Genomic DNA, 13,182 nt, shown 5'->3' on the forward strand with positions numbered 1-13,182 from the left:
TAATTTTCTGATAGCTTTATCGCATGGATTAATTATCGTAATTGCCTGATTCAATAGTTATTCCACGCTGCAAAATAGCAATGCAATTAGCGCGGCGCATAACTCGTTTAATTATTTAAAACAAAGATCGGCCTCAACATCGGCCTCATAGGCCAATGTTTGCTCAAATATTTTTATTGAAACTACAATCCATATTATGCAGAGTACGTTGTACATACGTTAATGTAACGCACTTCCGATTACGAGCGACCCCCACATGTGCTTGAAACAGTTTCATAAATTTCGAAAAATATCGAGAGAAAGGCAACACTCTATATGCTTTTAGTAAATGTTCAAAATTTTATGGATTTTAAATACATTACACGTTCATGATTTAGGTTTTATGTACTTTTCACATAGAGTAATGTCAATACAAATTATATAAAACAAAACCACGTATCAAAAATTTTTATTGTATTCTCTTCTGTATGTCTTGCCGAAAATTAACATGAATGTAATTTTGAAAAATCGTAAAAATCATGAAATTCAAGTATTTTCAGTTTTTAATTTCAGTAGATTTAGAGGTTTCCCAGAAGTAACGCGGTTCCTTTCTTTTCACACTTCTTCGACCAAAAAAGAGGTAAAGAGTGCAAAAAAGGACAGAACAGGGGCAGCTGCAAACGCGCGAACTGAAATATTCTTCATAAGGAATATTCACATCGGAAAATGGATTTAGATGAGTAACGCTATTATCATTTCGCGCGACAGCGGTACCTTGACACGCATACGTTTGCAAACTCGTCCTGCACGTCGTCCAGTAATCAAATTTATGGAAACGCCCTTCAACGAATATTATAGATGCATTGCGTCGCTGAAACAAAATGTTCGGACGAAGGATGCAAACAATGCGCTGAAAATCAAATTCCGAATACATTCGCGAGCGTTCTTGAAAAAGGATGCACAATTCTGTTACATTTAAATGCCACCTTGAAATGTCAATTGCTACAAACGATTGTCTTTTAAGAATTTGCGCACATCTTAAATGTATGAACAACGTTTCTCGTATATAGTATTAACGCTATTTTTTTTCTAGCAGTATGAGAATTATTAGTTTTTCGATTACGATCGAGTTAGATTTTTTAAACAGTATTTCGCACAATGTGTGTGCGTGATAGAAAATGTACGGCAGATTTTTGAAAAAGAAATCATCCTTTATTTTAATGAAAACAGACTTTAATTATATCTTTTATATTAATTAATAATGTTAATAAACAAATATATGAATTTTCCAGAATCTTCTTATTGAATTTGTGCCCTGTCATTAAGGAAACTTAAAAGAAGCTGGATTTAGACAATAATCACGATTTTTATTAGCAAAAATGCTATCGCAATTTGCAATTTATTATTATTGGCGTCGCCATCTGATAATGATTTCTCAATTTTGAAAGTAAGAGCAACGATACGTGTGTAATCGCGAATGCTTTCTAAGTGCAATATTATGCAAACGGGCAAATGTACCGATTTCGAAAGTAACTATTTTCCACGACCTCGCATTTGAGTCTATTTCCGGTGTTTAACGAAGAATGATTATGAAGTTGGGAATAGAAATTTAATGAAAACAACAGGCCGAGGAAATGCCGGCGTGCTTGGATCGAACAAGCAACAACTCGGTCGAGCGGGGGTGTTTGTTTACAAGATGCAAGGACGAATCGCAGTTTCCGACATGCTGCATCGATGCAGCGCCGTTTCTTCTGACTTTGCGGCGCGGACTCGAAAGAGACCGATCGATGCAATTCTCTTGACCAATCCAATATTATCGAAGAATATTACTTTCGGAGGAAATTAATTTGTTTGTATTTATCTTTCTCATCTTCATGCTTCAGCAAAGATATCAAAGAAGTTGCAAAGAATCTTAATTATAAAATATATATTCAATAATAATAAAAATCTGTACTATTTCGAGAAGAAAATTTCATTAATTAATTAACACCATATTTCAAAATAGTTTTTAACGATATTTATTTCTGTGTGTCTCCTAAGAAATCTAATTTTATTTCGAATTGATTCTTTTCCCTAGAATCTTATCAAAAATTTAATAATACTCACATTGACTAGTATTTGCAGCGCCTCTACGTAGGATCGTTCCGTGTCGTAAAGCTCTACGACCACGTGAGTCCTCGTGTCCTGTAACGTAAAAAAAAAGAGACAATTATTGAAACATTTCTTTAATGACGTTCGGAAAAAAAGGAAGCGCTTTTAATCCGAGACGGAAGAGGAGACGAAGCGTACACAGCTGTCACTCGATTATCGTTGCGTCGCGTTCCGTGATGATGAAGATCGCACGTGCGCTTACGAAAGAGCCACACGTGCGATACGTCACGTGCGTGCGTATGACGGGTTCGATTATGGTCGTTATGCAATGTAAACGACAAGCCGCAAGGTATTGCGTCCCGAGTACGCATCGCCGAGGATAATGAGAACAATGCGTCGATATACTGAGATTATGTCAGTATCGAGAGACATCGATGAAAGACTTATGTAACCATGGATTACTTATATACGCGGTGTAATGAATCACGCGCAATCCATCTCATTGTCAGCATTTTTCACCACTGTATCTTTATCAATCTTTTTTGACGTATTAAGTCTCTTCTTCTTAGTTGCAGCTTCTACATCCGTTATTTTTTTTCTATATTTTTTAAAATCATTTCTGATGTGTCCAAGTAATAAATAAAAATATAAGATGGATAAAACAAATACATTTTTTCCTTAAAAAGTGTAGAAGAAAATTTAATGCGATAAGAAAGAGTCTGTCTGATTTTTAAATACGACACTTGAGATTATTTTAGAAATACTCTGGCGACGCGCGTAATACGTCAAAAGAACATACTCAGCGCGCTTACTCAAGGTATTCGGAATGTTTTTTCATTCAGAATTAGCTGCCCGCCTAGTCTATATAAACGTCGAAAACGAGAAACTACCCACGCGTTCGGAGGTGACGCGTTCGTTATTCTCGCTGTCCACCGATGGTTGATTGATGAGCTTGCGATCAGCGTTCATTGTCATCCTCGTAGGCCACCTGTACTGAGATTTCGTAAACGCGGACACACTCTACTCGCATAGCATCCTCGCGAAATCGATGCACTGCGAAATGCGCCCGACCTAGAATATCCACTCGCGTCTCTCACGTGTGTTTCCGGTCTATCGCTTCAACCTGCTCCGCTTGGCGAAAACGCCGGAAACCAAAGCCAAGCTCTTACGGTTTACATAGGTAAATGTACGCCCTCATATGTTTTATTCTTGGGCTCTTCCTATGAATTTCTTCGATCGCGCTCACGAGTTCCTCGTTTCGGTAAACTGTATCGAAAGAATAGTAATTACATGTAATTTTTATGTCTGTACTCCTTTTGCGGATTTTACAAGTCTCATCGATTTTACATAAGTCTGGAAATTACAACTGCGTATTTTTCTATTCTTCCTTATTAAATTGCTCCAATAAATACAGGTTTTCAAAAAAACAACGTTAAAATTAAAAGGAAAGTAATACATCAAATACATATCGATCATCGCTAGTGACCAGTATTGAAAGTTTGCCGCATATTTCAAATTCCTCAACTTTAACACACGAGAATTTTCAAATAAACAATTTTCGAAGTTATATATTATATTTTTAATGACAAAAGCGTTCGAGAAATAAAAAATAAATGCATCTCTAAAATTTTTTTAAAACGATGGCCCTATACTTTCTGTATTGATTATTACGAGTTGCGCGCTTTGGAAATTTATCCTATATGTTTATTATCCCTTTTTATTTTTAATGATTACAAGATAAATAATGTTGACAAAATTTTCAATAACCATCAGTTTCAGGAAAAAAATTAAAGAAGAAAAAAATACCCAATCCTCTGAAGCAGAACATCGATCATCACGAGTGATCGGTATTGAAAGTTACGCAAATGCCCGCACTCAAGATATGTAAATGAGAAAGAACGTCGCAGTTTATACATGCGTCGCATCTGAAGACAACCGGGATCAAATAAGAGGAAAAAACGAACAGCGCCTCTTTAAAAGCTCGTGGAGATTTGCACGAAGCGGAGCTTTCGAGATGATCGCGCGTCGAACGCTTCTACGTTCGTTTACGAACGAACCGACCGACCGCCCGTTATATTTAGCGCCGTGACTAAAGACCCCTGCACCCTTCCCTCATCCGATTAAGCTTGCAAGCTCATCCACAGCACTCTGTCTCTCTCTCGCTTTTTCACGCTCCGGTTTTTCCTCGTGCCACCGAGTCGCGCCCGATTACAGAATCGATTGCGCGCGATCGATCATGACCTCTTGCTTGATCCCGTTTGTGCGAGTATAATGATTCATTGCGCGATCGCTTAATTACACAAAGCTCCCTTTGCTAATTAATCGTAGAGTTATGTTACAAATGTTCTCTACGGTTTATCCGTATGCCTAAGTAGTCTTAGACTCGCTATCTTCACGTTAATATCAGGGAGAGATGAAAGTACGTAATTAAAATCAATACCTTTCAGCGGATAAGCTACGTACTTCTTTTTCTTACAATATACAAACGTATATATAATTTTATACAATATACAGCATGTCTCGAAATTTTTCTTATTGAAACTTTTTTTTCATTCTTATTGTGAGTTTCTTAATATTTTGTTATTAGTACGATTGAATTTAAAACTTGCACATCTATCTCGTAGTGAAATTATAAATCTGTTTTTCGCATCTATTCTTTATCATTTTATGGAGAAAAAAAATCGATTATCTTATATTCTAATCATCCAATTGCATTTGTGACAATCGCAATTGATTTTATTGTCGTAACCGCGTAATTCCATTATATAAGCTGATTATTAAGTAAGCTCTTTTAAGCGAGCACTTAGTTTTATGTGTGCTGTATGTGTAATATGTGTATTGCGCAAGAGACAAATAAATATTTTGCAGACAGAATAATTTGTCGAGATTTGTTAATTAACTTTTCCGTGACACAATTACACACTGTAAACGTGTACAGAACATTGTTCCATAAACCTTTGCTTTCTAATTAGTATTATTAATTGTGCATATAATATTATTAATAATTATTGTTTGAGAGAGATAAATTCTATCGACATTATGGAATTGTTATTCATCGAAATTGTTATTCGGTATTATACGCAGAAAATTTATCGACTCCGATAAATAATATACGACGTTAAAATAATTTAAATAAATGCGTGTAAAAGTATAAAAGATGCGACAAGATTTATTGCGATGACGTGATCAATTTAAATTTGCAAAGTTTTCAGCAGATTCGACGAGGCAAGGTCAGGAAGAAGTGCAACGTGACCGTGACACCGAGAAGAGGAAACGCACGTTTCCTGATACTGGAACGTGTCGAGAGAGAGAAACCAGATGGTCCTGACATCCGAATGCGTTTTGACAATTCTTCGATTAGACTTGCGCGACGCGTGCTCCAACATATTTAAAAAAATATATTTACGACATAAATAAGATAAACTGAAGTAAATACACGTGAAAGATTAAATTCGGGCTGTCAAACAAAGCAAAGTTGATTTCCGAGCGTAGTCTTTCAGCGATATAAAGTGATCGATATTATTCGATTAGCCCCTAAACGCGCACAGAATGGTTAAGAACTTTATTCAGTAACCATCTTCAGCAACAACAAGAAAAATCATAAAGTGTTGCAAACAGTTTTTGCAGTAATAATTTATTTTTATAATAATAACTTTGATAATAATATATTACTTTACAATCGTTAGAGATGGTATAATTTTTTATTCGAAAAAAATATGCAGAAATATTTAAAATTCTTTTAAATTCAAATGTATATGTTATTACGTTACAAATAATTAGAAATCTCGAAAATTTTATAAATCAAATTTCAGCACTGAAAACAAAAGACTTATTCTTCTTCTTTTCATTTCAAGCAAACTTTATCGTAATAACATTATAATCTGATAGTAGTAGAAATACGAGTAAAAAAAATTAAATAAATAAAAAGTTATAAAGATTATATTACACAACAAAATTTTGTAATCTTCTTTTATTACATTTAAATAAATTTTTTTATATTAACAAGAATTTTAATTAAAAGTCTCTAACCAGAGCCTATAACAAGATATTTAATATTCGCAAAGTTATGAAGAAAAAGAATGTTCAATCAAGTTTTTTGCAAAGAAAAAATCGATCTCAAAGAAGTCAAAAAGTGTGAAAAGAAAGAGAAGAAAGTTTGGAAGAAAATCTGAAAGACAATAGACCACTGAATATAACGAGGCATATTAAATGCATCGAACCGTTAACAGCCTGTCGTGTTTAAAACCGTTCACGTACTTGCAAGTACTTATCCACGTGCCTTCCTGTTGTCCTAGAGTGCCACGCGATCGCAAGTAAACACTTTCAACACGAGTTTGCTCGCCCCGATGAGGCTCGAATAAAATTACAACCTGTTACACGCGACGGAGGCGTCGCGACGCGCTCGTAATTGCGCCCGCGCGACTTGAATTTTCGCCAAGAGAAAGAGAAAGAGAGAGAACAAGAGAGAAAAAGGAGTGTAAATCGAAGCCACAATATCGTTAGACCTTCCTTGAAAAATCCGCACCTACAATTCACCACTTATTATCGCATATTTCGACCTAACAAACGGATGGCCTGAGATGATATGTACATAACATCGCGCGAATAAATTGAGAGATGATTTAATGCGCAAAGCAACTACACCGATCGAAAATGGATCCGAACGAGATGAATCGTTGCTTCTGCCTTCCTAGAGAAACAATAGAATCGCCGGGATTTCGCTAAAAAAACACTAAATCTACTTTATTGAATTTTTTCTCCCACGCAAATTTAAAAAATGCCATAATTTTTTAAATCATTGATATTTTCTATGCATTTCCATTTAGGAATTGAATATTTAATTTAAGAGAAGAGGATTATTTAATTCTTGATCATTCACTCTAACGTTCTATTGCGTAATATTATAGCAAGTTGCACTGAACAGAAAAATTGTTTCGTCTTGTCGAAAACAAAATTTACTTCAATTTATCTAATTGTAAGTCTAATCATCCAGTTAATAATTTTCGAACACTTATTATCTCGAACACTTAGTAATTTTCGAATTTTTAATTATCTCGATGGAAATGTTATCCGCTTACGACTTCATCATTATTCTGCACAAAATGCGCGCAAAATAAACAGCATTAGTCGCATCAAAATATTTCGCACGAAAAAAAATGTTATGTTAAATTTGTATTTTCTCGTTACGATTAATGACTTGATTTCTGCGTATTCTCCTGTGCATTTTTCCGAACGAATAATATCCAATTCCAATTTATGAGCATAAGTTCGAAAACGTCACATGATCACATCATAGTCCAACTTAATTCGATCTGTCGAGTATCCCGTAATTATATATTTATTAATTTTTATTATCAACATTGAAAGACTTTATTTTGACTGAGAAAGCGTGTTCTCTCGCGCAAGCGTGTTCTCTACGCTTTAAAATTCGCCGAAGATGAGACACTCGTGATGATCGGCGTGGAGCTCTGCTAGACTACCTGCTGCCGCAGCATCACACTGCACAGATTCTTATTATTATTGGTTTACTGGATTTACTGGATTTTAACATCGTGAGAGAAGAGAGGAAAGACCTAAAAACTCGTTTCAAACGATATTCGAAATATTTGCAAGCGTACACGTTCAATTTGCCGAGCGCGTTATCGAGAAAGCGATCGCGACGGCATATCGCGATTCCGCAAGCTGTGACTTTTCCACGACGAGCAACAGATAGACGCGGCGTTACGCCTGAAACTGGCGACCCGTCGCACAGTTACCAGGAAGCTGATCGATGCCCAAGAGAATAGCGGCCGTGGAGAGGACGGAAGCCAAACGCGCGCGCGCGCGCCCGTCAGGACGCCGGCGCGTACTCTTCACGTGGATTTTACACGCGCTTCGCTGTATCCTGGAAGCTGTACTAACTACCCCTTTCTCTCTTTACCCTTCTCTGTCCCATGGTGAAGGGGACGAGGTCTCGCGACCTTGCATCGAAATGCCGAGTTAACCCTTTCGAACCTTGCCATCGCGCAACAGGTTTCTAACGTCAGAGTTTGAGGGATCGAAATAAATTAGCCCCAAAATTTATTTCTACTAAATTATTGCGTTTACGTATTGAAAGATCAGATAGAACGCTGTAAGAAATTTAAAAACATATTTTTTGGAATATCTCTCTCGGAATTTTCTCTGAAACCTCTGTGTACACACACACAATTTCTGTAAATTATAATAAAATTGAAAATTGAGAAATATCTAGTACAAATAAACTACTGCAAAAGTGTGTGCGCAGTTCACACGCGCTTCTCTCAAGCTTAACAAACTATTTACACGAACGGATGGTCACATTTAAATTTAAGTCGCACGTTCGTCGGCAGAGAGACGATTCGATTTTATGACAAAGCTCGACCGAGCTCCTAAGGCTCTTAAGTCGTTTGCGCATAACCATAATTTTATTCTTTCAAACAACACATCTAATTCATAGCCAGGCAACATATTCTGGCTTATAAGTTCGCTCGCATGTTTGCTCGCCGCGTTGCCTAGATTTACGCCCGAATAAACTCGTCCACGTGAGAATTTCGTTAAATAAGTTGAACGCATTTAAGCATAAACCGAGCGTACACGAGAACAATGACCGGCTGGTTTTGCTGTTTTACGGAGATGCACGCTTTTGTGTTTACCATCGTGGCGAACGAGAGAGAAATCGATAAGCCTGTGAGTCCATTTCTCGAATACATGAACAGACAATTATTAAGGCTGCGCTTCCCTCTTCGATAACAAGCATCAATTCCCGCCACCCGTGCTTTTTAATGAAAATCGTTACAGAGAGAACAGAGAGAAAAAAGATCTTTTCAATACTAATCTCTCCTTTAATTATTTTTCCTAAAAGGAATCCTAAAAAGAAGATTATAGAATCATCAAGAATAGTAGAAGCCGTGAAAATTTTTATTTTCTACTTTTCTATGGTAGAATTATGTAAATATGCTCGAAATTAAGAATTAGAAAGAAAGATAGAGTAACATTTCTATGTAAATTAGTATATCAAAAATTGATTCAAATTAATAGCAAACAAAATTCAAGTAGAAAATAAGCTAATAAGAGCCAAGCGCAACAAACTTGTCTTAAAATCTTCTTTATTTGATTTGAACGTTTCGATCCTTCCTTTGAGCCATCTTTAGCATATCAATTGACAAAAAAATTCATGCGTCTTGATCATCATCCCCCGTCTTGGGTAAACCCTCAAAGCGATCAAAGACGATCAAGATCAAAAACACGGAGCAAAAACGCGTACGTCATTCCCTCAGCGATATGCTAAAGATCCAAAGGAAGGAACGTTCAAATTAAATAAAGAAGATTTTCAGACAAATTTGTTACGTCTAATTTCTGCGACTGGTTCTTATTACATTTTCTACCTACATTTTTGTGCTTATATATCACAGCCTTTTCGCTCTATTAATAGCAAAAACTACTAATAAAATGCATAATACGTGACGTTTCGTTAAATCATTTTAATTTCTCATGAAAAACCTTGGAAACAAATTGCTCACAATAAGACACACGAATTGCGAACGGATTAAGTAGAAAAAACGTAAGCACGTTACGTGACGGCGGAAGTTACATCACAGGTCGGCGTCGACGTGGGTGTCATCGGGACGCGGGTGAAACACCGGTGATTTTTCTTCGGGACGTGCGGAATGCGATCGTGGTTACGGCTTGGCATGTACGCTCTCTGAATTATTCTATGAGAGCGCATTTTTGCAACATCCCACGAGACCCATATTTATTTCGACGACGCTTGTTTAGTCTGCGGCGGGCATCAAAATGCTGCTGCGTACTTTTCGGACGCGCATTTAGTAAATTTATCAAGTTGCTGCAAAATGCAACATATTTTGCTCGGCGCACGCAAATTCCGCGCGTAAGCCATTGTTAACCCAAAATAATTTTATGCATGTGTGTATACGGAGAGCTTCCCTTTAACACAATTATATTCCTATTATTTCTAAGGATCTTCAATATAAAAAAAATATCGAATAAAAATATAAAATCAAATATTTCTTGCAGTCTAAATTCAAAAGTGCCTTATTCGATTTTTTCGTGTCGTTAGAAATCTTTCAAACATTTTTTCTACTATCCAGAAAAATATTATATTGTGACACCAAGAACATATTAGACTTTAGAAGATTAACGAGTTTAATGGATTTATTTAAAAATATGCACGAAAATGCGTAAACAATATAAAATATCGCGCAAACGCGCAAGTAAACAAGTAGCTTGTAATAGATGCTCGTAGTACGATAATAAAGTTACGTGCATGCATTTACGGGACGAGGCAATGGTCCGAACGACTGGGAAATGCAATTCTGTTTACTCACAACGGGCAGAAGAAGATCGCCTGAAACGCGCGAATCTTAAGGTCGATCCGATCGAATTAAATATCGCGCAGTGACGAGATGGTCGCGCTTGCGAAACCGTATAGGCATCAGTCGCCGCGGCCAAGTGGTTTATATATATACGCATCGCGTAATAACGTGTAAGTTAAATATTTAAATATTTTCCGGTAACGTGCCACGCGGCGAATATGGTGCAACAACTACTTTGCATGCACCCGCGCGCCCTGCACTCATCGGTTTATTCATAGATTATCCGGCAACATCCTGGTCCACCGCATACTAATATATAGATTTCGCATCACGCCGCCGTTTCGCGATCGTTCTTCGATCCGATCGAAATGTCGCGAGATGATATTGCGAAAGCATATCGCGTCGCTGATTTATGATCTCTATTTCTGTTCGCGCGCTTCGAAAAATCAATCAGAGTCAGAGAGCTCCGTAACATCCGGCTTTAAATTGAGAGAGCTTTCTCTTCCCAATCACGATAAATTTATTGCAGATGCGTCAATTAAAAATGTATTTAATAATAATTTTTACTAAAAATAATACTGCCTAAAAATATAACGGCTTACGCTCTTATTTTAATGAAAGTCGTGAACTGAAATAAGTATAAGACCCAAGAGCCCTGCTGTAAGCTTAAAAGACTACAAGGATACCAAATAGAGTCTGTAACATTTTTTTTATATTATTTCGATATTAAAATAGCTCTTGTCGAGGAGAGGCTCGCTTAAGAGACTTCGCTGCATACCGTTGTATCAGACGTAACTGCATTTAATATCGCGCGTGCACGAGATTCCTTTACGGTCTACCAAGAGAGAGAGACTGATACACAACGCGCGCGGGCAATAAAAGTCTCCCAGTACCTACCGATACCACCCACGTGCTTAGCCGCATCCGCACCTCTTAACAGTCAATGGAACCACGATTACGCTATTGTTCCAAAGTTTATGGCCGGCCGAGGAGCCTTTCATTATTCCACGTGTATGTGTCTCTTCGCCGCCGCCTCTTGGACCGCAGCTTCTCTGCTGAACGTGCACCGATAATGCTTGCATCGATAAAGCGGAGAATTTGTTATTTGGCCCGGTTTCGCACGTATATGTGTTACACTTCGTTTATACTATGTTTACAAGGAAAACTTGCTCCGTATATTTCAAGAATCGAAGTATTCATGAAATACGCGTTGGCGCATCTATTGTTTCAATATTAAATAATTGAAGCGCGTACCATTGATCAAATAATGAACAAATATGAATCATATCTCATGTAACTTGAATATTCATTTCTGTTTATGTGGGCGAGAACAAATGTGAAATAAAAGAAATCTGTGCGACTTATTTATGAGTCTAGATTTTGAAATTATTTATAAGGAAGTACATTGAACGACCGAAATTTCTATTTCTTAATTATATATTATACATATAATTAGGAAGAATAGAAGTTTGTGTTTAAAAAAATTATTTAAAAATTGTTTTTCATCGCAATACAAAATAATGTAAATTCATTATGTACATAAAAATATCGCTTTTCCGAAGTCGTCAGAAGGGATATTTAATCTTGAAAAATTCAATATACTTTTACGTCACAAGAATCATTTATCTCTGACGGGAATATGAAAATGTATAACCATCAGTATGCATAAAAAAACCATATCGCGAAAAATCAGAAAGGATATTAGCATTCGACGCATTTGATGCTTTCGGGAGCTTTACACGGTGGTAGGTGTTTAGTATTACGTCATATTCTACGTCGGACGGAGATTTCATGAATGGCACGCAAACTCACGATGTGCCTGGGCGTAATGACGTCAGCGGTAAACATGACGTCGACGGAGGGTCTCCCGTATCCGCGGAAGAAATAGGTCGCTGCTCTCCGATGGGAACGCGACTGCGTACAAATGACGCGTATCCAGAGTAATCTACTGCATTGTGGATTTGCGCGCGCTTTCATCACACACATGCTATGTATGGAGAAAAAAAATGCAAAAAAAAAATATCAACTCTGGCCGAATTCGAGATTCCAGCTTGTGTGATGGTTATAACTGGCGCGCAGCAAGATATATCATCGTAAATGCATTTCACCTCGTCACATAAACAATTCTGCTTTCTCTCAATGACACAAAGTTGCTTTCTTTTACCGTGACTAATTTTCGCCGCGTGTGCATCGTTACGATACGATAGAAATTCTTCGAACAGCCTCATTAATCTTCATCTCGCCGACTATTCGCATCAAGATTCGTTCGCGCTTTAAATCCCAGCGAAGAATTCGCAAAATATCTCCTCCGCTAAGGAGAAGATTCTCGTTTATTAGATCAATTGTATATATTTGTGTATATTATTTTTAATATCTCGCGTGTACGTGGAAATAAATTTTTCAACAAATTCTTCCCTTTCACGTTTTCTTAAATGTTCTATAGATAAATAACTTTTATAAATGGAAATAAATTTAAGTTGTATCATTTGCGTAATATTTCAAGCTGCTAACATTAATTTAACTCGCGTTAATAGCCGCAAACGTTTTAACATTTCACGCGCAGATCCTAAGATCATGAACGAATCTTTTAATTGCAGCGTGAAGATCCATCTGGCTTTTAATCGACGCGAGCAGAGAACGTGACTATGTTATGACGACATCTTTAAACGATATATTTACAACCACCAAGGACTTGTGGATAAAACGAGTCTATCGCTTTCGTAGTTCTTTATTATTCTTTTCAAACGACAAAATAGCAGTGAAAGATATATGCGTTGCA

At 36.9% G+C, this 13,182-nt stretch overlaps 1 protein-coding gene across 10 annotated transcripts in view; it reads right to left on the reverse strand.

Annotated features, from left to right (window-relative positions):
* Nucleotides 1-13,182, reverse strand: part of LOC145935175 (rho guanine nucleotide exchange factor 17) — a 52,874-nt gene that overhangs the window by 13,018 nt on the left and 26,674 nt on the right. For all 10 annotated transcript variants that reach the window (XM_083036294.1, XM_083036369.1, XM_083036301.1 and 7 more), the window contains one exon: nucleotides 2,086-2,163. In XM_083036294.1, the coding sequence (XP_082892420.1) occupies nucleotides 2,086-2,163 (78 nt within the window). The remainder of the gene's footprint in view (nucleotides 1-2,085; nucleotides 2,164-13,182) is intronic.

Source organism: Prenolepis imparis, unplaced genomic scaffold (genome assembly GCF_030444845.1).
Source record: "Prenolepis imparis isolate NDT839.2.m4 unplaced genomic scaffold, iyPreImpa1.0 SCAF_1, whole genome shotgun sequence".
NCBI lineage: Eukaryota > Metazoa > Arthropoda > Insecta > Hymenoptera > Formicidae > Prenolepis > Prenolepis imparis.